The sequence below is a fragment of the Podarcis muralis genome, chromosome 6 (assembly GCF_964188315.1).
Source record: "Podarcis muralis chromosome 6, rPodMur119.hap1.1, whole genome shotgun sequence".
Classification (NCBI taxonomy): Eukaryota; Metazoa; Chordata; class Lepidosauria; order Squamata; family Lacertidae; genus Podarcis; species Podarcis muralis.
Window position 1 is genome coordinate 6012578 of NC_135660.1, and position 24396 is coordinate 6036973.

At 45.8% G+C, this 24396-nt stretch overlaps 1 protein-coding gene and 1 non-coding gene across 2 annotated transcripts; both read left to right on the top strand.

The window, feature by feature from the left end:
- The first annotated feature begins 206 nt into the window (after positions 1–206).
- On the top strand, positions 207–23306 carry LOC114598155 (cytochrome P450 2J5-like). Its single transcript, XM_077930417.1, has 9 exons — positions 207–452; positions 4271–4433; positions 5290–5439; positions 9647–9807; positions 10818–10994; positions 17966–18107; positions 18981–19168; positions 21240–21381; positions 23116–23306. The coding sequence occupies exons 1-9, from the start codon at positions 285–287 to the stop codon at positions 23304–23306; spliced, it is 1482 nt and encodes a 493-aa protein (XP_077786543.1). The 5' UTR covers positions 207–284.
- On the top strand, positions 7947–8065 carry LOC114598273 (5S ribosomal RNA). Its single transcript, XR_003707013.2, has one exon. It is a non-coding gene; the product is annotated as a 5S ribosomal RNA (ribosomal RNA).
- Positions 23307–24396: the final 1090 nt, after the last annotated feature.

Genomic DNA, 24396 nt, shown 5'->3' on the forward strand with positions numbered 1-24396 from the left:
GATGACAATTAAGGCCTTCCTTGCGTTATCTGAGCACCTTGAATATTCACACCTCACGTGCCAAAAGAGGACAGCCACATTCCTAGGCTGTAAATGTGCCTGAAATGACCACATAATTCTTCCCTGCCTAATTATAGCATATCTCTGGGCAGCATCTCTCCGTATGATATGATGGAAGGGTATAAAAGAGCATGGGCTGGGAGCACCGAGTCTTTTAAGAGGAACCAGGAAGTTAGCCCAGAACAAAGTCATTCATCTAACTCAAAGAGAACGGTCAGGTAAACATGGGGCCAAGTGAAGTTCTGGTTGCTGTGGTCATCTGTTGTCTGACTGTGCAGTTTGTAAAGCTCTTTTGGAAACACCGACGGCTCCCCCCTGGACCTCTTCCATTCCCTCTCATCGGAAGCCTGTGGAGAGTTGGCTGGAAGATTCGTCAGGATACTTTGATGAAGGTATTTTTCTAAAAGATAATAGCAGCTGAACCAACAACAGCATAGCTGGAGAGGTGGGTGGGGAACTCATCCTGAAAGAACAGGACAGCACAGTGAGTTTTTTCATGTGTTGATTAATGCGCCACTTGCTTTGTGGTGGTCCTCAATGAGATGATGGCTCCTTCACGGAGCTTCAGGGAGCTGTGGGAGTGTGTCCGAGGGTGGAATCAGGGCACTGCAGCAAACACTGTGTTACTGCTCCTTCCTGTCCTTGTCTCAACTCTTTCCAGTAACATGTAATGCAGTCTCAACATGGGACATCATCTAGCTGGGCCTTTTCTTGCCCCCACTAGGGATGTGGGTGAACATGGCAGGAAAATGCCCCATATGCAGTGGTTGCTGGTGCCCATTGGGAACTAATAAAATAGAGAAAGGGAGAACCAGGTACACCGCCTTGAGAAGAAAGGTGGAATATAAAGGTAATAATAAATAAATAAATAAATAAATAGGTTGAGCCAGTTTGCTCTGGTCCTGTTGCGTTACCCACAAAGGCAACTGTAGTGAGTACAACCATGGAGTAAGGAGCCAACAAGCAGTGGACAGGTTCTACATAAGATGGGCAGGTGGTGGCGCTTGAGGGCAAACTGAGGTTGGCCGACCAGTGCCCCACTTGCCCCAGTGGACTGCCTATATGGTGATGCCCTAATCCAACACTGAAATTGGTTTGTGTTTAATTGGACTTTCAGTGTGGGTTTAAATCCTACAGGGTTGTCACAGGACCATGCCGGTCCGTAATCACACAGTTCAAAGCTGGAGTTAACTCTTCATGAGTAAAAACACAATCTCCTCAGAGTTGGTGGAGTGTCAGGCCTAACAACCACAGTAGCTCCTTCCTGGCGGTCTTACTCCTTAAATGTCAGTTGCCGAGACTGAAAGTCCCTGCCTCCCCACAGCTGCCTAAGTCCCTTCCTCTCCAGGGCTTTCCCCAAGCAATCAGAGACCGTGTCTGTCTGCGTGCCGCCAACCTATTCTCCACTCTTTTCATGCCTCTTCTGGTTCTGGGAGACCAGAGGGGGAGGGGAGCAGCGGGGAGGGGAGACATTTGTGGCTCTTCCCCAGCTGTACTCATCTCTGCCTCTTGGCTTCTCTCCTCCCACCCTCCTGGCCCTCAGAGGCTTGGTGGTTGGTGGCTGGGGAGAGGGCATTCTCTATGGTAGCCCCAAAGCTGTGAACTCCACCCTTCCAAAGATACCTGGCACCTTCATTATGCAGCTTTCAGAGAATGCTGAAAATGCAACTCCTTCCCCTGGATTCTGACACTTGATGTGTATGTTTACAGGGCCCACCTTATTTTTAATAATAATAATAATAATAATAATAATAATAATAGGATCCAGCCTAAGTTTCCCTGCCCCACCTGTTCTGTTTCCACACTTGGCACTCCCCCAGAACGCCCCCTTTCCAGGACTGACACCGGCTTAAGATCTGCTGGGTTCAGCCAGCTGAGCCCCAGCTAAACCTGGATGAAGGACTTAGGCTGACGTATCTGCAGCTCAACCAGGATGGGGGAATTTAAGGTGGCATAGTCCTGCTGAGCCAGAAACCTCTTAGCTCAGCTGGAGATCTACTGGATCCTAACAGCTCATCCCCATCAGATTTTTCCTTAGGATTGTGCCGTGGGGTGGGGAAAGTCATTTTGCTCTTCTTACTTTGAAACAGCAGGGGATCGGAAAGCCTTGCTGTTTTAGTGTGTATTCCTCAAAGATCTACCAGTTGATCCCAGTCTACCTTATTCCCACTTCTGTTCTAAACAAACAAACAAACAAACAAACAAACAACCAGCTGAAAGAGAAAAAGAAGAGGCAGAGCTGAGAAGAGAGCATGCCAAACAGTAGCAGGCGACGGATGGTTAAGCATGCTTTGGGAGTATCAATCTTAGAATCAAAAGGAAATGATTAAATAATCATAGAATCACAGAATAGGTGAACTGTAGAGTTTGAAGGGAACACGAGGGGCATCTAGTCTGACCCCCTGCAATGCAGGAATCTTTTGCCCAACGTGGGGTTCGAAACCACGACTCTGAGATTAAGAGTCTCATGCTCTACCGACTGAGCTATCCCTCAGCTTGATTGTGGTGTTTTGTTGTTGTTATAGCTTGCTCTGAGATCTGCCGACAGAGGGTGGGGTATAAATTATCTAAACAATTATACAAAAAGTGGAGGTGGGGATGAGGAACCTACAGGTACTTCCAGATTCTTGCTATTTTTTGATGGGGTTCAGCTACATACCTGCAAATTCACGTTGCACAATTGCAACCTGATTGACGAGATTGTGTGCAACAAAACCCATGTTGTGATGAGCAAGCGAGGGGAAAATGCACTAGAAGGTGTGGGATATCGGCCATGTAATCTGCAATGTCCCCCAAGGGCAGGTGCCACAGAAATAGAGACCCAACTCCTACACTGTGTGGAACAGTCCTCCTGACAAGATGCAGTCTGCAGGCTATGAGAATCTCGTCTTAAATAGATTTTCACATGTTTTCTTTCTTGTAGCTGGGAATCATTGCTTGGCTGCTGCTTGTTTAAGGAAGAACAGAGAGAAAATGGGGGAGAGAGGAAGCAAAGGCTGTTGACAGCTTGCTAAGTCCCACCCATGGTAATCTGAGCTCAGGGTGCAGGTTAACCCTTTCGTGTGAGTCAGTAACTGTATAATACAACACTGATTTGGAATGCAGAAGCAGAATTGCAGAAGGATGGTGGTGGTGGTCTTAAGCCCTCTCCCAGCTTGCCTCTTCACGACAAACTGCCTCTTTCCATCCTGTGGGAGGGTTTAAACAGGGAGAGGTGAAGTGTGGATTGCATTGCCTGGTTGCTTAAGCAAGGTTAAGCCCAGAGCTGACATTTTTCTTTCTTCGGGTGCAGGAGTTTTCCTAAAATGCTGGGAATTTTGGGATCCTGCAGGCATTCCAGATTGGAAGGTCTTTTCAGGAAGAATCCCCAGTGCAAGTCCACTGTTAAGTACAGGGACCCAGGAAGCGGCCTTGTACCAAGCCAGACCATTGGTCCAGCTAGCTCAATATTGTCTACAATGACCGGCAGGGATTCTCCAGGGTTTCAGACAGTGCCTCTCCCAGCCCATCCTGGAGATGTCAGTGGAGATTAAGCTTGGGTCCTTCTACATGCAAGGGAGATGTTCTGCCACTAGGCTACAGACTTCCCCTGTTTTTAGCAGCTGCAGCAGCCTAACTGCCAAAGCAGGAGCGAAGGCCTACTTGAGTGTGAGCTGGTTTACTCATGAGGTGAAGTAGGATGGCAGAATCAGAAGGGCAGTAAAATTCAAAGGGTGGTGAATATTTGATGGCAGATATGCTGAAAGGAAGTGTCAACATCCACCAGTCCCTGTGGTCTTCCTCCACACTTTCTATTTTGTTGGTTTCTAGCTAATGGGACAGACTTTTGTCAACAGAAACACTAGGTGTTCTTGTCCCAATAACGGATTCACATCAAATTCTTCTCCTTGGCCCTACAGAGCATCAGCAGAAGAAACATTCAGGTCAGAAACACATGCTTCAGGCATCAAAATTTCGCCTAGAAATTCCACTCCACCAATTCCAGGAGCCATTGCAGCTTTTCAATGGGAGTGGAGGGGAAGTGGGTATTTTCCCCAGAACCAAAGACCTCCCTCCCCATACACTGTGGTCCTGATCCAACTGCAATATAGTAGTAGTAATAAATTTAATAAATAATAATAATAAATACATTGTATGCTGTTATACATTCTGCATATCAACTAGCTTGGCCCTGAGCATAACATTTTGTTTGTTTTGACTCCGCTTACAGCTTGCAAACAGTTATGGAAACATTTTCACGTTATGGATAGGACATACTCCTGTGATTGTCTTGTCTGGGTTTGAGGCTGTTGATGATAGTCTAACGGACAACCCAGAAGCATTGTCTGGACAACCAATGTTCCCTGTTTTTAAAATTCTGGGCAATGAAAAGGGTAAGTTGTCGCACTCAGCCATTTTTATTTGGAATGTGGGGAGGGGTCTTTTCCTTTCTTTTCCTCAGCCAGCATGGAAAGTGTGGGATATATCCACACTTAACTCTAATTAATTCATTAAAGGGTTAAGACCATAGAGTAAGCTGTCCTGCCAGGCTGAGCTAGGTAGGAGGAAGGGTTACCAATCTCTTTGTTTTCTCATGTGAACCCTACCAGGAAGAACCATGTGAACCCTACCAGGAAGGATGTCTGGGGTGTTTGCTCCAAGCCTAGACTGTGTGGCTTTAGCAAGCCATCAAATAATTTAGAAACTCTTACCAGTGGTGGAGCATGCTCCACCGAAGTGATTGCATCCTTCTCAGGTGCCCTTCAGCTGAGGGGGGTGCATTGGCTGTGCGCCAGCCTCTGTGCTGCCCCCGTGAGTGGCGCTCGGCTTGCAGGGCACCTGGGCTGCTGTGTCTGTTGGAGGCAGGGGTGTAGGAAGGGGGGGAGGTGGGGGTGGTGTGCCCCGGGTGCCATCCCTGAGGGAGGTGACAAAAAGGCACACCGTAGGGGCCCCCTCCCCCTGTGCAGCAGCAGTGCACAGCTGATTGCCTACCCCGCCGCAGATGCAGCTCGTGGGGAATCACATCGCAGCAGTGCGCAGGGGATCACTCGCCCCACCACCGATGCTACAGCAGTCAATCAGAAGCTTTAACTTTGAAAGTCAAATGTTTCAGAAGTCAAACGGACTTCAGGAAAGGATTCTGCTCGACTTCCAAGGTACGACTGTATTGACTCATTCACCTCTAGCTGTGGTCCACCTAACCAAGAACCACCCGACACTGGGTTCTTGTTTTTTAAAAAATCGTTGCAGGTATTATGTTCTCCAATGGCAAAACCTGGAAGCAGCAGAGGCATTTTGCACGCTCTACCCTGCAGAAGATGGGGCAAATGAAGATGTGTCTGGAGCATCAAATAGAAGAGGAAGCTGCTCTACTCGTGGAGGCCTTTGCACAGGAAAAAGGTACGTAGGCGATGGCTGAAAAACTAGGCGTTTGTACTTGCTGATCTGCAGCCACTGGCTAGCTAGCCTACCTGCTGGATTATAATGCAACAGCAGCAGGAATTTTGCTCTGCAGAAATGGTGATTCCTGACACTTCATGGAGTGGAGCTCGAACACATCCTCACATCTGCCCTTAAAGTGAAATAGATGCTTCCAACCAGGTAACAGTCTTCCAGGCTCATAGCAGAAGACCTGTGCTTTGAACTCTGCTTTACAATTTTAATCCTGAGATATATAAATATATATATATATATAAATAAATATATATATATAAATATATGACGAGTTGTGCTTCATCAGACCACATGGCAGCCAGATGCTCATCTGGGGTACTGTTGCAGGCCACCCCAAATCACCCCAAATCTCCCGCTCGCTCTTGGGGCTCTTATTAGAGCTTACTGGGGAGCAGGGGAGTCGCAAGGGGTACCCGCGGAAACACCAGGTCCTCAGAACGCTCGATCTGAGGTTTTTTGGGGCTCCGCGATGCTCTCGCAGCCACCCCTATCTTCAAAGCACAAGAGCTCTTTCAGATGAAAGAGCTCTCATCCGCCATTAATCGCACAGCCAACTGGAAGTCCAGAGCAAGTTCTTTTGCTATATGAACGATGGTACTTAGGTGGCAACTGTGGCCACCATAGAATCATAAAACATAGAATCATAAAACTGTAGCATTGGAAGGGGCCACAAGTGTCATCTAGTCCAGCCCCCTGCAATGCAGGAATCTTTTGCCCAACATGGGGCATGACCTTGAGATTAAGGGTCAAAGAAACTTGCCTGACTAGTACAACCATGGAATCCATAAGGGTTAAAATTTATGCCATGAACCCAGGAATTAGAAGAGACTCGGGTGTCATGCAGACGAAACACAACGGTATGCATTGCAAAAAAGAAAGAAAGGGAAAGAAGGACACCAATTTGCATAAAATCTGCATATAATAATAATATGCATATGCAAATGAATAAATAATGTCTATAATTGAAGCACCACTCATCTCAACACATTGGGAGAAGACTATGACCAGGTGGCCAGGATGCCTACTTAGTTTCCTGTTCAGATGCATCTGATGAGTAATTTCAGGACCCCAGCTCTCCTTTCTTTTGGCTCTTTATCTTTAATTGGGATGAGGTAGCCCTTCAATGGGATGCGGATGGCGCTGTGGTCTAAACCACAGAGCCTAGGGCTTGCCAATCAGAAGGTCAACGGTTCGAATCCCCACAACTGGGTGAGCTCCTGTTGCTTGGTCCCTGCCAAGCTAGCAGTTCAAAGTGCAAGTAGATAAATAGGTACCGCTCCGGCGGGAAGGTAAACGGCGTTTCCGTGTGCTGCTCTGGATCGCCTGTTACTGAGTACAGTGGATGCTCGGGTTGCGAACATGATCCGTGTGGGATGCACATTCGCAACCCGCAGTGGTGTGCCTGTGCATGCACAGGTTACGGTTCGGCACATTTGCGCATGTGCAAAGCATGATTTAGCGCTTCTGCGCATGCGTGACCGCCAAAACCCGAAAGTAACCCGTTCCAGTACTTCCGGGTTTTGGCGGTCCATAACCTGAAGAAACTCAACCTGAAGCATCTGTAACCTGAAGTATGACTGTATTTATCCTGATTTGGTTGCCCAAAGCTCACATGGTGGTTAGCCCTATTGAGATAGATCAGTTGGTACATCAACCACAGTAAACTATCAAAAACGTATAGAACCAACTTGAATTTATGCTGGAGGTGCGGGGGCAGAGAATTAGAGGGAACGTTATACTACATGTGGGACCTCATATATAATGAATTTTAAAAATTGTTCAAGATAATGTTTAACAAAAGACCAGAAGCCTTCCTCGTAGGCAGAATGGCACCAGATATCCCAAGATACAAAAGAATAATCTTTTTATATGCTGCAATGGCAGCAAGGATGCTGGTTGCCAAGGGGTGGAAGGGAGATCAAATTCCATCCGAAGAAGAGTGGCAAGTAAAACTGTTAGAATACATGGAGTTAGCATATATGATGGGAAAAAATAGAGATCGATCGACCCAAAAGTTTAAAGAGGAGTGGGAGATGTATAGACGATATCTAAAAGAACCGTGTCCCCATATAAAAGCTTTGGGATGCTTTGAATAATTCTCAGATTGAAATAAGGTAAAAAGAATACAAACAAGATTTAGTATAGATCGAATTTGTTGGAATATCAGAGGCAAGGAATTGAGGAAACAAGGACCCATATCAAGGAGGTCGGAAGTTGAAATATTTTTGTGTATTGGTGAAGCAGTGTTACAAATCTTTGCTTGTTTGTTTGTAAAAGATGTATTGTATACTTTTTCAATGCAAGTGTGTGCTTGTGACGAAAGAGAGAGAAGGGCTAACTGCCCTTGAATGCAGTGAGTTGTGGCCATTGCCTGAAGATTTGTTCTGCAGGAGGAGAGGGAGGGACTCTCCCTGCGCTCTTGCTTAAAGGCTGGTTTCGGAGGCTGGTACAGCGTCTACGGCCATACTACCCTGAACACGCCCGATCTCGTCTGATCTCGGAAGCTAAGCAGGGTCAGGCCTGGTTAGTACCTGGATGGGAGACCGCCTGGGAATACCGGGTGCTGTAGGCTTTTGCCTCCTTTTTGCCGGTCAGCGCTTGCAAATCTGCCCCTCCACTTGCCGCCCATTTCATGCTTGCCGCTGCTGCCTGCTCTTTCCATCTTTCTTCTAATTTGCTTTCCTTCTGACCTGCACCTTTCGAACCTGCTTTTCCTTTGCAAGGCCCTGCCCACGCCCCCTGCTCTGCTCAGGGAGGTATGCAAGCATTTAAAGTCACAGCTCGGCTGAAATCTATCAAGAGGCAGCAACTGCGGGACATGAAGTGCAGCACAGGAGAGCTGCAAGTGGAAAGCGTCCACAGGCTGTTCAGTTCAATTGTATTCAGAGACAGCCATAAATGGACAGGAACTATGCAACGTGAAAGCTGCATGTGGAATCCTCCTTTTCTTTCTAACCTTTAAAAAGCAAATTTTGCTATTTCTTTGTCTGTTTTATTTTTGTTTTCTTCTTTGCTTTTCCCCTAAATGTTCTTTGTGTGTATGTGTTGATTTTAAACCAATAAAGATTAATATTTTTTTTAAAAGAGATGGTAGAGCATGAGATTCTTAATCTCAGGGTGGTGGGTCTGAGCCTCATGTTGGGCAAAATATTCCTGCATTCCCTTCAAACTGTACAGTTCTTCTTCTTCTTCTTCTTCTTCTTCTTCTTCTTCCTCCTCCTCCTCCTCCTCCTCCTCCTCCTCCTCCTTCTCATTAGGTATTTATTTATGGCCTGCTGTTCTCATCCTAAGGTCCCAAGTCGGGTTGCAACATTAAAAAAACCTATTATAAACAATTAAAAACAACTTACAATCATAAAAATATGGCCAGTTGTTAATGAGTGTTCATTCTGTTTTTTTTGCAGGGCAGTTATGTGACAGTGATCATTCATCCAGATTTGCCTGCGGGGTGTTTATACACTTTCTGTTAATCATTTGTCCACCCCCAACTTTTCAGTGCATTTTTCTAATTGTAAAAAAGTTGTCTTCTTCTTCTTTTTAATATAAAAAGTGGGGTTTATTGAAATAGGTCAACAGAGTATTTTAATTCACTTTAACTGCATAAACCTGAATTTCCAGTAAACCCTTGAATCCTTTTTGCAAAATAGTGACAGACTGGGCTGGAGGCACCTGAAATGTCTGGTTCTGAGGCCACAATACTCTGAAACATTCAGAGTGGGGTAGATCTGTGGTTCTCTCCCAATGTCTCTAATGCAGGGGTTGGCAACCTAAGGCTCATGGGCTGGAAGTGGCCCACAGAGGCCATTTAACCAGTCCATGAGCTGCCCCCAAACCGAAGCGCCCGCTCGGCGAATCCCTGCATGCTGCGCTAAACTAGTGCCGCGTGCTGCGGGGACTCTCTTCCGCAGCTCCGGAAATTACTTCTGCGCATGCCCAGACACAGAAAATCACTTCTGCGCAGGTGTGATTTCCGGCATCTGGGCATGCGCAGATGTGATTTCTGGCATTGCGCTGCACCGGTCTGGCCCACGGAGGATCTCTGCGGGAGTGATCTGGCCCATGCCCGGTAAGCCTTGCTGACCCCTGCTCTAAAGCCCTGGGCCAGTGGAATGAATGCTGATGAGATTGTCTTGGCTGCTTGTTCTGTCTGCAGGATGGCCTCTGGACCCTTCGCTTCCCATCATGCATTCAGTCTCCAAAGTGATTTGTTCTCTGGCATTTGGACATCCTGTTCCCTTGGAAGAGAAGGCCTTACATGAGCTGACTGAACACATCAGCACTGTTACAAAATTTAGGGGCACCGCTGGAGAGATAGTGAGTAATGAATTATCCCCGTTCCTTCTCGCTCTCCCAGCTTCGAGGAGGGCAATGCTGTATCTGCACACAAACATGTCCAATGCTGAGTCATAGCCAGGCCAGGTTTTCCTCCTCCCTGAGGTAGTTTTTCACTGGAAATGATGGAGAAGGGACCTGCCGCATTCTGCATGCAAATGGTGCATTCTGCCATTAAGCTATGGCTCTTCCCTAAACCACAGAGCCTAGGACTTGCCAATCAGAAGGTCGGCGGTTCAAATCCCCGCGACGGGGTGAGCTCCTGTTGTTCGGTCCCTGCTCCTGCCCACCTAGCAGTTTGAAAGCACATCAAAGTGCAAGTAGATAAATAGGTACCGCTCCGGCAGGAAGGTAAATGGTGTTTCCGTGTGCTGCTCTGGTTTGCCAGAAACAGCTTAGTCATGCTGGCCACAGCCGGAAGCTGGCTCCCTCGGCCTATAGAGCGAGATGAGCATGCAATCCCAGAGTCGTCCGCGACTGGACCTAACGGTCAGGGGTACTTTTACCTTTTTATTTGGATGTATCAGTTTTTGTTCAACTTTTGAAGAAAGTTCTTCAAGTAAAGTTTTGAACAATCTAATGAGTCTGAACAATGCTTCATTCCCAAAGGAGTCAGTTTTTATGCATCGAGTCGCTTCAAACTGCACAATATTCAGTACTATTTTTCTAGAAAAAGAGATGCCAGAATGAATGCCTCCCTTGTTCTCTTAGAATGGCAATGGGACCAACCTGAGAGGTGCTAGAACTGAGTTCTGGTGAGTTCTGGCTGGGGAAAAAAGCCCTGGAAATACTGATACATGCAATATCTTCCAGTTCTGAACTTTTTGCCTCGCTCCTGAACTGCCATTCCTGAGCTTTCTGTCTGCTCCCAAGCCTGTCCCTTGACTTCCCTGAATCCAGGTCTCTTCCTTAATTACAAGAGCCCAAACAGGGGGATCAGGGATTACATTGCCAAAGCAACACTCACACATTTTCTTTTGCATTTCCTGCAGCTATACAACGCTTTCCCTTCACTGATGCGGCACATTCCCGGACCTCACAAAAAGGTTTTCTCCTCCTGTGAATTCATGCGTTCTTTTATCAGGAAGGAGGTAGAAAATTGCCAGAAAGGTGGGGTTTCCCAGGAGCAAAAGGACTACACTCACCTCTATTTGGCTCAGATAGACAAGGTAAGTTTCTGCTGGAGTGCCTGAATTTGACACAGCTCATGAACCAACCACTGAGCCAAAAGCTGCCCACAAACGGCTGGGAAGCTGTGGCATTGCAACAAGAAATTGTGTCTCTGTGGTGATCACACAGGGTCCCCGGACGTTTCACGGTCTATTGACCCTGTGCCAGCACTGCGGTTGTTTTCTTCGCTGCCACCACCCCGTATTTCACAGGGACACACAGAGTTGTTAACATAAGCAACTAATCAAGTTTATTTTTAAGTGCAGGAATAAGCGTATAGTTTAGGTTTATTTTTCTCTTGTCAGTTTCTTAAATCTTAGTTACTACAACTTCAAACTGAATTATTCCCAACTATCTGTCTAACTCCCTAACAATTCCTCTCACTCTCTCACAATACAACTCAACCAACCCACTGCATATTCCACCCTCTTCCTTCTCCAACCTCAACTCCCAACTGACAACCCTCAACTCCCAACTCCCAGACCTCAGCTGTCTTTTCAAAACCTCCCACTCTATCTTTTACTCCCCCCTCGCATTCTCACTGGCCAATCACATCACACCCATTTTTAACTCTTTCCTTGACACATCCTAGGGGCAAACGCCACATTCCTCCCCCCCTTAAGAAGATTGACTCAGGAGGGATAACTTAACCTAGTTATTCTCCTGATCAATCAGCAGTACATCTTTATGGCAAATAAACATTTCCTAACCTGTCATTTCACCCTTCACATCACACCTAACATTTGTACATCATTCTGGTAAAATATACATATATACAAAAACCTGTTACATGTTAGGGATTCAGTTAACTTTCAACTGCAGGTCTTCTGGACAAGGCATCTGCGACGGTATCCAGGGTCCCTTTCACATTTTTAATCGTAAAATTAAAGTCTTGCAGTGATAGGGCCCACCTCATCGACTTACTGCTGGTCTTCATTGACCTCAGCCACAACAAGGGTGAATGGTCAGTTCATAAAGTAAAAGTTCGCCCCCAGATGTACGGCTTCAGCTTCTGTAATGCCCATATGATGGCAAAGCATTCCTTCTCAATGGTCGAATAATGTCTTTCCCTTGGTAGTAGTTTCTTGCTTATGAAGGTGATGGGATGCAGGTCGTCCTTCTCTCCCTGTTAGCACAGCACGGCCCCGATCCTGGTATTAGATGCATTGGTGAAGATGGTGAACTCATGATCATCATCAGGAGCAACAGGAACTGGATTTGATTTCAAGGCGCTTTTTAAGGCGTCAAACGCCTGCTAACATGCTGCTGTCCAGTTAATCTTATCTGGCTTCTTCTTCCGCGTTAGGTCAGATAACGGCACTGCTATCTTGCTAAATTTCGGAATAAATTTGCGATAATAACCGGCTTCAGTTGGAAACCCAATTTTCTCACCAATATCTTCATTGAGAGAATCATCCAATTCAGATAATGGAAGGTGAAAGCCAGCACCCACAAGCTTTATGTTGGTCTTAAGTCGCTTCCGTTTCTTTAGGGCCCTCCAATCGAGGTATCGCCTTTTGACTTCTGTTCCCGTCTTTTGCTCTCCTTCACCAACAGCATTAACACATTCTGCTATTTCCTCCCAAGCCTTCCGCTTCCTCTCATTAATGGTTGCGTCATTCACTAGGGTGAGGATGTATCTGTTTTCCCACTTGCTAGCTCTAGGCAAGGGCCCTATCAGGTCCAGCCCTAACCTTTGAAATGGAGCAGAGATCACAGGTAAAGGACATAGTTTGGCCTTTGTCCTGTCCTGTACCTCATCTTTGGCAAATATCACATGCCTGGCAATATAGCTTGATTTGCTTCCCCATGCCTGGCCAGTAAAAGTTCTGCGCAACCCTTCGTTTAGTGCGTGTTATTCCCATGTGTGCCCCAAAAATGCTATTATGGGCTTGTTGCCAAATCTTTTCTCTATAGGTATGAGGGATTACTAACTGTCTTTTCACTCCTTCACCCCCCCCCCCGCATGGTGGGGCAAGGACTTCTCGATATAAAAGGCCCTTGCTCAAACAAAACCGTTCTGGGCACTCAGGAGTTAACAGCCTCTCCAACTCGGCTGCCTCAAAGCACATTTGTAACTCAGTATCTTCTTTTTGCTTTTTGGCAAAACTTGAGGTTTGACTTTTAGTCAAAGGAAATAAAAAGGTGTCTTTTCTTTCCTCACACTGACCATTCCCTTGCTGTTCTTCAGCATTGTCTGCGTCTGCTACTGTATCCACCCCCTCAGGCGTAGGTGACTGTGGGCTCCCTTTTGCTCTGGTAACTATGAAAGTACTCTGCACATGTTCTAAAATGTCCCAACCAGTGAGCACAGGGGCGGGAATTTCTTCTGAAAGGGCTACCTGCCACTTCCCTGCCCAGTTTTTTAATCTGACATCTATTTCCGCCACCTTTAGGATCTCTGCTTGTTTTGAAATACCTTTTAATTTCATTACTTTTCCTGGGATTATGGCCTCATCCCTGATTATTTCTGGGTGGACTATGGTGACTTGTGATCCCATGTCCTTTAACCCGAGATATCTTTTCCTGTCTATCCAGATAAACTCTCCAGCGTTCTTTAACAATAGATTATCTTGTTGAATCACATAACAGTGCAGGACTTTGGCCTCTACTACCTCAGCAGGCTCGGGCCTAGTTGCCATGCCCGTTTCCTTGACAACCTGACTAGTCTGGCCCTGCTCCACAGGCTGGATACAATATGTCTGTTTTTGTGTGGTGCTATAACTAGATGTTTCTTTTCCAGGTTTACACTCAAAACTTTTATGACCTAATTTTCCACATCTCCAGCATGAAATGTCTTTGGGTCCTGCATAACTTGTTTTATTGGCTTTTCCCTTAGTAAACTCTGTATGGGCCTTCTCATGTGGGCTTTTTGATGAGGGGCTGCTTCCCTTATCGGTTTCTGAGGTAATCTTTCCTTTGGGTTGCTGAAATTTATTCTTGTTTGTTTCCCAATATCTTCCACCAAATTTTGGCCCATCAAATCCATGGTCTCTGATTTCATTTATTTTATCGGCTAAACCCGCTGCTTCCTCTATTGTCTTGGGGTTCCTTTCTTTTATCAGGTAATTCAATTGGCCATTTATTGTGTCGTAAAATTGCTCCAATGCTATCACTTCTCTAATCTTAGGTAATGTGTCTACATTCTATTGCTCTAACCATCTTGTGAGGTAAGTTTTTATCTTTGCCCCCATTTGCGCATAGGTTTCCTCCCTCACCTTTGTCACACTTCTAAATTTTTTTCTCAACTGCTCTGAGGTAATCCCAAAGCGTGTATATACTAACTGCTTGTACAACTCAAAATTTCGGGATTGTTCCTCAGTCATTTGAGCATATAATTCGGCTAGAGGACTGCTTATCCTAGCTCTCAAGATCATCATTTTATCTTCCTCTCTCACTTGAAAATCGTGACAGGCTCTGTCGAAGGATACTAGAAATGCTTCTGGGCTATCCTTATCTCTAAACTCAGGAAAGCGTTTTAAATCTATCTTCATTTGATTCTGTCCATCGGTGTTATTACTATTATTACTATTTTCTAAAACCATTGATTCCAACCATCCCATCTCTAACTGAAACCGCTGCTGTTCCCTTTCCTGCTCAGCCCTCCATTTTTCTTTTTCCCATTCTTGCTCAGCCCTCAATTTTTCTTTTTCCCATTCTTGCTCAAGCCTCAATTGTTCAGCCCTCAATTTTTCTTTTTCTAATTCCTGCTCCAGCCTAAATTGTTCAGTTCTATTTTTCTCAAGATCTAATTTCAAGTTATATTCTTGTACTAATTTCCACTTTTCAAAATCCTCTGAAAGCTGTGGAACTTCTACTTCAGGTGGGGTTTTAGTCATCTCTTCTATTCTGATTTCTTCCCCCTGGGGATTCCCATTCTCTTCTCCAGAGCTTTCATGTGGGTTTTCTCTCACTGGGTGCTTGGTTTTCTTGGGTGGCATTATGGTTGAGTCAGTATTTTGCACTAATTAAATAAGAGACTTTTACTCTCAGCACTGTTCCTCCCGGCTTGGCTTTCCAAGACCCTGGTCCCCAAAGTATAGCTTTAGGTTTTCCCCCTCTAACCTTTCAAGCTTACTTCCTCTGACCCTGAGACTAAGCCTCCGCCAGAACAGTCTTTTGAGATCTCTTGCTCTTATTGTTATCTCGGCCAAACGGCAATCTGGGGTTTATCCTCAATCACACCCTCAGCCCAGGTAATCTCTTCACCGATTTTACCCTTCCCCTCTCCAGGTGTATTGTTTCCTCTCACAGGCACTTAGACTTATCGAATCCCGCTGCTGTCGCCAATTTTGTGGCGGCAGGTACGGTTGTTATCCCACCGCTGCACCACCAATTTTGTGGCGATCACACAGGGCCCCCGGACGTTTCACGGTCTATTGACCCTGTGCCACCACTGCGGTTGTTTTCTTCGCTGCCACCATCCTGTATTTCACGGGGACACACGGAGTCCAGACAGTAGTTAACATAAACAACTAATCAAGTTTATTTTTAAGTGCAGGAATAAGCATATGGTTTCGGTTTATTTTTCTCTTGTCAGTTTCTTAAATCTTAGTTCCTACAACTTCAAACTGAATTATTCCCAACTATCTGTCTAACTCCCTAACAATTCCTCTCACTCTCTCACAATACAACTCAACCAACCCACTGCGTATTCCACCCTCTTCCTTCTCCAACCCAAGCCTCAACTCCCAACTGACAACCCTCAACTCCCAACTCCCAGACCTCAGCTGTCTTTTCAAAACCTCCCACTCTATCTTTTACTCCCCCTTTGCATTCTCACTGGCCAATCACATCACACCCATTTTTAACTCTTTCCTTGACGCATCCTAGGGGCAAACGCCACAGTCTCACACAAGACTTTCTTTCCCTAACGGAGCATAGCCTGTTTATTTCCTGTTACGGTGAAAATATCTTGTTCAAGGTGCTCCTACCAGACCCTCCAAGTATCCCTATTTTCCAGGGACAGTCCTGGATTTACAGAAGCCGTCCCGGTTTCTGATCTGATCCGGGAATGTCCCGCTTTTCCTTAGGATGTCCCTAGTTTCATCAGAGAACTGTTGGAAGGTATGCAGTTATGCAACGCCCCCAGCTAAGGAGATAAGTAACTATACAACCTTTAGAAGACATCTGAAGGCAGCCCTGTATAGGGAACATTTTTAGTGTTTAATATTTTATTTATATATGTTGGAAGCTGCCCAGATTGGCTGGCGCAATCCAGTCAGATGAGCAGGGTATGATGATGATGATGATGATGATGAATAGAGTGTTCCTATTTTCATTGGAGAAAAGTTGGTAGATATGTAGTACTGAACTATTAGAGCCCTATACAGTTCAGGACTAGGTTACTTGAGAGGCTGCCTTATCTTGTATATAGCCAGTAGGTCACTGCAGTCTATGGGAGAGTATTTCCTTAAGGTTGCGAAGAGATCTGAGGCCCTCTCCATAGCAACTCGGAGCTTTTAGCATGGTTGCCCGAGTTCTGTGGAACAGCATTCCTGTCAAGATCCGACAGGCAGCCGTTATCCGCACCTACTGGAAATAATTGAAGGCATTTTTGTTCCGACAAGCTTTTCCAGCTGGGCGAATAAGCCTCTTCCACGGATAAATCCCACTTGCGGTATGGTAAAGCAGCATTTAAATAAGCCAAACCAAATTAACACAATACAAATCTCATGACATGAGAAGAGAAGACTCCCTGGAAAAGACCCCGATGCTGGGAAAGATGGAGGGCACAAGGAGAAGGGGACGACACAGGACGAGATGGTTGGACAGTGTTCTCGAAGCTACAAACATGAGTCTGACCAAACTGCGGGAGGCAGTGAAAGACAGGAGTGCCTGGCGTGCTCTGGTCCAAGGGGTCACTAAGAGTCGGACACGACTAAAGGATTAAACAACAACAACAACAAATCTCTAAGCAGTTTACATAAAAGCAAGGATTGGTCCTGTGTGTCAGCACCAGCATCCATTCCAGTCCACATTGTTTAGTATATTGAATAATATGGTACTGTTTTGGATAGAAGTCAATTAAGGCATTAAGGATCGGAACTGGGAGTGATGCAGCACCCCCTGACAGTTCAGTATAAGTGATAAATGGATTATTTAAATTGTGCATTGTTTCTGAAGATTGGATGTTCTGGATATGAACTCTCTCCACTGGCTATTACTTGTTTTGTTTACTATGGCTTACTATGTTGATTTGGTTTTGTACCATTTTGTAGGAATAGTAGTATTAGTAGTATTAATAACAATAACAATAACAATAACAACAACATTCTCTACCTGCAGAAAGCTAGCCTGTCAGGGAGAAAGTTCTTAGTCTGGCTTCTCCCTTGACATGCTGCTTTTCTGTGTGCAGAGGTATTTTTGATGCAGGTGGCGCATACAGTCATGCGATTCTTTTGTTTGCTGTCTGCAGTCGCACAGTCCCATTATTAACACGCCCATTCATTTGCAAGGCCACACTCATTTTCATTCCAGCCCCACCCACTGCTAGCATGTGGTCCCCAGTAAGTTGTCTACAAGGTAAGGTGGCCCTAGGCTTGTTTCCCATCCTTGCCTTAACCGGCTCCCAAATCACAGGAATGGCTGGCGCAGTGGGGCAGGGCTGCGGATCTGACACCGAAATTGCTGCCTTTTACCTGGATGGGGCAGGGCACAGGTGAGGTTGTGGGTACACAGGCCCAGCGACAGAGTGAATCTAGTGTTCCCACTGGTGCACCGACCTAGGTCAGTGGCAGGAGGGGGGCTTCATGGTGCGGCCTCACCATTCTGGCTGCTGCCACCAAATCACAAAACCCCAAGTGTTCTTGCAAGCTAGGAAGTGAGGCAAAGCTTCCATGGAGCCAACAAAGGAGGTAAAAATTAGTCTCAAGAACTGCACACAGGGCAAAGGCAACACAGTGGTTGCAACTGAGGCAGCCAAGCTTTTGAATACCTTGGGTTGAAATGTCATGCTTCTAATCCACAGGAGAAAATTGACTCCACAACTACGTTTGATGAAGACAACCTGGTACAGGTTATCTTTGACCTGTTTGCTGGAGGCACAGACACTCTCGTTGCCACTCTCTCCTGGGCTCTGCTTTTTATGGTGGCCCATCCCGATATTCAAGGTGAGAGTGGGTTGTATGGCGCAAGTGAAGGATGCTTATTCTATCTTTATGTACAGAGCAGCTTGGGAGTGGGGAAGGCTGTAGCTCAGTGCCAGAGCCTCTGCTTTGCATGAGGAAGGTCCCAGGTTCAGTCCTTGTCATCTCTATCTAGGGCTGGGAATGTCTAGAATCAGAATTGTAGAGTTGGAAGGGACCGCAAGGGTCTAGTCCAACTCCCTGCAATGCAGGAATCTTGTGCCCAGTGTGGGGCTTGAACCCACAACCCTGAGATTAAGTGTCTTATGCTGTACCAGCTGAGCTGTCCCTGAAACCCTGGAGAGCTGTTCCCTTCGGTGTGGACAATACTGAGCTTGGTTGCCAAATGACATTAAGCAGGCCCAGATGTTAAAACAAAATTCTGGGGTTGTAATTGAGGGAAGCCCTATATATTATTCGAGAGCATGGTTGATTGATTCTGCTTCAGTTTGTTCTCTGATGCTTCCCCAATAAGGCTATTGTATTGTGGCTGTCTGGAAGGGCTACAGCTCAACAAAAGCAGGACAGAAAAGAATGTATTTCATATAGAAAGTGATGGGATTTCAGGAAGAAATTAGAGGATATGCACTAATTGGAAATGAAGCAGCATGGCCACCCCAAAAACATTTGCAGGCACAAACATAATAGAAAGCATGATCATGTGTGACTGCCCCAATAGCAATGTGAGCACAAATCATCGTCAATGTGCAATAAAGGGCCAAGGGGCCATGGAGGGGCCAAGGGGTTCTCTTTCACAGCTGTTTAGTGGCTGGAACTCTGGTGACACTTGAGACAAGAGTGCTTCCCAAATACAACCTCCCACCTATGAATTGAAACACCTTTCCCCCCCACCCTCAGAGCAAGTCCAGAAGGAGCTAGGAAGTGCTCTCAGTCCCTCCAAATTGGTCTGCTATGAGGATCGGAAGCGATTGCCCTATACCAGTGCTGTGATTAAGGAGACGCAGCGCTTCAGCAACGTCATACTATTTGGGGCACCCAGAGTTTGTGTAGACGATATGAACGTGCTTGGCAACTTCATTGAAAAGGTACAGAGCGACTTCTACCACCACCCTCCTCTTTCCCAGGTTGAGCGATTGTTTGGCAACAAGTTTTGGCTAGTGCAATTGTTGCGTTGGATTCCTCTGTTGAGTGGCATTGAAACTCTACCATTCACTAGTGCAAGAGCCCTTTTGTGAGCATACAGAAAATGTTGAATATATATATATCCTTAAAGACCTACATTGGCTCTCAGTCTGTTTCTGAGGACGATTCAAAGTGTTGGTGCTGACCTTTAAAGCCCTAAATGGCCTTGGCCCAGTAGACCTCAAGGAGTGTCTCCACCCCCATCGTTCAGCCCAGACACTGAGGTCCACCTCTGAGGGATTTCTGGCGGTTCCCTCCCTGTGAGAAGTGAGGTTACAGGGAACCAGGCAGAGGGGCTTCTTGGTAGTGGCACCCACCCTGTGGAACACCCTTCCATCAGGTGTCAAGGAAATAAACAACTATCTGACTTTTAGAAGACATCTGAAGACAGCCCTGTTTAGGGAAGTTTTTAATGTTTGAAGTTTTATTCTGTTTTTAGTCCTCTGTTGGGAGCCGCCCAGAATGGCTGGGGAATCAAAATAATAATAATAATAATAATAATAATAATAATAATAATAATAATAATAATAATAAATTTGCTTGACTTACAGCATTCCTAGGAGTATAAATATTGATTTGGCTTTTATTGCAACATTAAGAATATATTCCTTTGTTCTGTGGAACAATTATGAAGTTGGCTTCCTTCTCTTACTCTGAAGAAATCCGTCAGTTTTATCATATTTGCTATTTCAAAGGTTTTGATCATCCACTCTCAGGGTCCTTGTTGCGACAAATTGTTATACAGGTGGCTGTCAATAAATTTGTGACCATTTATCTATCCTGATCTTTCACACAGCCAAATAGAGGCGTCCATTGGAAGTGAATACCTGGTAATTAATAATAATAATTTTATTATTTATATGCTGCCCATCTGACTGGGTTGCCCCAGCCTCTCTGAGCAGCTCCCAACAAAAAATTAAGAACACCATAAAACATCACACATTAAAAATTTCCTGATGCAGGGCTGCCTTCAGATGCCTTCTAAAAGTCAAATGTTTGTTTGTTTCCTTGACATCTGATGGGAGGGCATTCCACAGGGCAATTAATAATAATGTTATTATTTAATATTTTATTATACAGTATTATTATTTAATTCTTTCAACCCCTCTAACCACATTATCGCAGAACTTCTATATATGTGTGCGTTAGAACATGCACATTTCATTGTGGAGGGGAAATAATTTTAATTAAATTTAAAATTTTAATGGAAGCCACACTGGTGAATCCGGCTGTGAGGCAGGTGGCTGTCCTTTCCCACAACACTGACTGCACTGTGAGGAAGTTAAAACAACCCTGCAATGGCAAATCCAGTTACTTGAGCCCAGCACTCCTTTCTGTGCCTGGCCAAAATAAATTAAAGGGGACCTAGAGGCCTCGTGTCGTTGGTTATAGTGGGTCTTCCGGAACGGTGCCGTAGCATGGGAGCAGGCCACAGGGACTGTTGTCCTGGGCGCAAAATTGTTAGGGGTGCAAAATTTCAACACTCAGTGCTGCTTCAATACAGCCACGTGCTGGACTCTGTTGAAAATGGCTTCTCCATGCCAACCAGGAAGTGACCTCTCCAGCCAATGGAATGCCTCTTCTTTTCTTATCTCTGTGGCTGTGATCTCCTGGGTGATGTGGATGCCGTTAGGTAGTTGAATGAGCCCTCCCACCCACTGCCTTTGCGTGGCCCCGGGCACTGGCAACCCATGCTATGACACTGCTCTAGAAGTCCTAGCATTTGCCCTAATAGGCTATTTGCTGGCCTGGATGTAGGACAGGCTTCCTCAACCTCAGCCCTCCAGATGTTTTGAGACTACAGTTCCCATCATCCCTGACTACTGGTCCTGCTAGCTAGGGATCATGGGAGTTGTAGGCCAAAACATGTGGAGGGCCAAGATTGAGGAAGCCTGATGTAGGAGTTCTCCACCTATACCTGTCTGACGAAGATATTAAGAAGTATAGCTAAGCCCTCTTTTCTCTTCTTTGCAGAATACTCTGGTGATTCCTGATCTGTGCTCTATTAATCTTGATCCCAAGCTGTGGGAGACACCTCACCAGTTCAACCCTAACCACTTCCTAGATAAGGATGGGAAATTCATAGTGAGAGATGAATTCCTCCCATTTGGGACAGGTAAATGGACAGACTTTTAGAAAGCACAACTGCAAACTTGACTGCGATATTAAACAGCAGTGTTTGCTTTGAGGAGGAGCTGAGAAAATGCAGAAAAGCCATAACAGGCTTTTGAAAGTAACCCTTTAAATTTTTGGACCTGCTAGCAGAGGACCAGTAAGGAACCAAGAAGCAATCAAATACAAGCCTTTTAACATTGTTCAGGCAACACTACATGCCAAGCAGTTTCGACAAAGGAGTCTTGGCAACACTCTTCTAAGTACACGCTTCCCCAACTTGGTGGGATATAAAAGCCAGAGACCTAGCAGAAAATACATCTTTTTGCCTGGCATCTGAAGATATGTAATGGTGGTGCCAGGTGAACCTCCCTGAGGAGCGAATCCCACTAGTGGGGAGCCACCACCAAAAAGGCCCATTCTTGTGTTGCCTCTTCTGGACCTCCCATAGTGGGGGAAACATGGAATAGAGCTTCAGATGACTATCACAGGGTTCAGGTCAGTTCATATGGGGAGAGGAAGTTTTTGAGGTACAGTGGTACCTCAGATTAAGAACTTAATTCGTTCTGGAGGTCCGTTCTTAACCTGAAATTGTTCTTAACCTGAAGCACCACTTTAGCTAATGGGGCCTCCCGCTGCAGCGGTGCCGCCGTTGCACAATTTCTGTTCTCATCCTGAAGCAAAGTTCTTAACCCGAGGTACTATTTCTGGGTTAGTGGAGTCTGTAACCTGAAGCACCTGTAACCTGAAGCATCTGTAACCTGAGGTACCACTGTATTAGTGGTACAGCTTTCTAGGTCCAGAAACGAATTGGTAGCCAGCGCAGTCAGGCCAGGATTAGTACTATATCTTCAAATTGTCTTGCCGCGGTGAGCTACCTGGCCTCTGAATTCTGTATCAGCTGCAGTTTCCGAACTATCTCCAAAGGCAGCACCAGATATAATGCGTTTCAGTAATCTAACCTAGAGGATACCAGAGTGTAGGCAACAGAAATTAGGCTATCCCTTTCCACATCAATTAGGCTTGCTCACAAAAAAGAGGTGCAGGATTGCAGCTTGAGTGTCAACCATATGCACACTTCTTCTTCTTCTTCTTCTTCTTCTTCTTCTTCTTCTTCTTCTTCTTCTTCTTCTCCTCCTCCTCCTCCTCCTCCTCCTCCTCCTCCTCCTCCTCCTCCTCCTCCTCCTTTACCACCCTTCATCTGAGGATCACGGAAAGGTTTACATTATAAGAACACAAAAATGCACAACGTAATTGCAAACAAAACAATACGCTTTAAAAGGCCATAGAATGTTTAGTCAGCCCAAAGCCTGGTTATAGAGAAATATTTTGTGTGGCACCTAAAGATATGTAAGGAAGGCATCAGTCAAGCCTCCCTGCGGAGAGCATTCCACAAGCGGGGAGCCACCACAGAATAGGCTTGTTTTTGTGTTGCCACCCTCTGGACTTCTTTCAGAAGAGGCACATGAAGAAGAGTCTCATATGATGGTTGCAGGTCCTGGGTTGGTTCATATGGGGAAGGCGGTCCTTGAGGTATTGTGGTCCTGACTTCCATCTCATTGTGTGGACATGTGCACCATCTCCCTTCCCTTCTGCATAGGTTCTTCAGATGCTTTGGTTGCGCACCATGTGCAAATGTTTACCATACACTCTTAATTATGGAGTATTATGTGGCGCTTGAGAGAATGAGTGATGCAGGTACGTGATACTTATTATCTCCTGTTTATTACTTCTGCAGGAAGCCGTGCATGCTTGGGGAAGCACATAGCACAGGTGGAACTCTTTGTTCTTTTTACCAGCCTCGTGAGAGCATTTACCTTCCGGCTGCCAGAGGGAGTGAAGGAAGTGAACACTGAACCTGTAATAGCTGCTGTGGTGCATCCCCGCCCATTTAAGCTCTGTGCTGTTCCTAGAATCATAGAATCATAGAATCATAGAGTTGGAAGAGACCACAAGGGCCATCGAGTCCAACCCCCTGCCAAGCAGGAAACACCATCAGAGCACTCCTGACATATGGTTGTCAAGCCTCTGCTTAAAGACCTCCAAAGAAGGAGACTCCACCACACTCCTTGGCAGCAAATTCCACTGTCGAACAGCTCTTACTGTCAGGAAGTTCTTCCTAATGTTTAGGTGGTATCTTCTTTCTTGTAGTTTGGATCCATTGCTCCGTGTCCGCTTCTCTGGAGCAGCAGAAAACAGCCTTTCTCCCTCCTCTATGTGACATCCTTTTATATATTTGAACATGGCTATCATATCACCCCTTAACCTCCTCTTCTCCAGGCTAAACATGCCCAGCTCCCTTAGCCGTTCCTCATAAGGCATCATTTCCAGGCCTTTGACCATTTTGGTTGCCCTCCTCTGGACACGTTCCAGTTTGTCAGTGTCCTTCTTGAACTGTGGTGCCCAGAACTGGACACAGTACTCCAGGTGAGGTCTGACCAGAGCAGAATACAGTGGCACTATTACTTCCCTTGATCTAGATGCTATACTCCTATTGATGAGGCCCAGAATTGCATTGGCTTTTTTAGCTGCCGCGTCACACTGTTGGCTCATGTCAAGTTTGTGGTCAACCAAGACTCCTAGATCCTTTTCACATGTACTGCTCTCAAGCCAGGTGTCCCCCATCTTGTATTTGTGCCTCATTGGCTACAGCCCACAGAAGACCAAGGCTGGAGAGTTTAGAGTGGCTTATTGCTCACTGGGGATTCTTCAGCTCCTACTGCAAAGCTTTATCCTTTACTTCTCCATAGCCTGGTTGCTCTGCTCAGTTCGTAGAGCAAGAGATTCTTCACCTCAAGGCTGTGGGTTCGAGCCCCATGTTGGGCAAAAGAATTCCATCATTTCAGGGAGTCTAGATGACCCTCACGGTCCCTTCCAACTCTATAATTCTGTGATTCTGTAATACATGCATTGTTTCGGGAGAGAATTCAGGTAGAAATAAATGCCAGAACTGGATGAAAGGATCTGAGAACAGTAGCAATGAGTGATCTGAACAGATTCCATCGTTCTAACACCCACA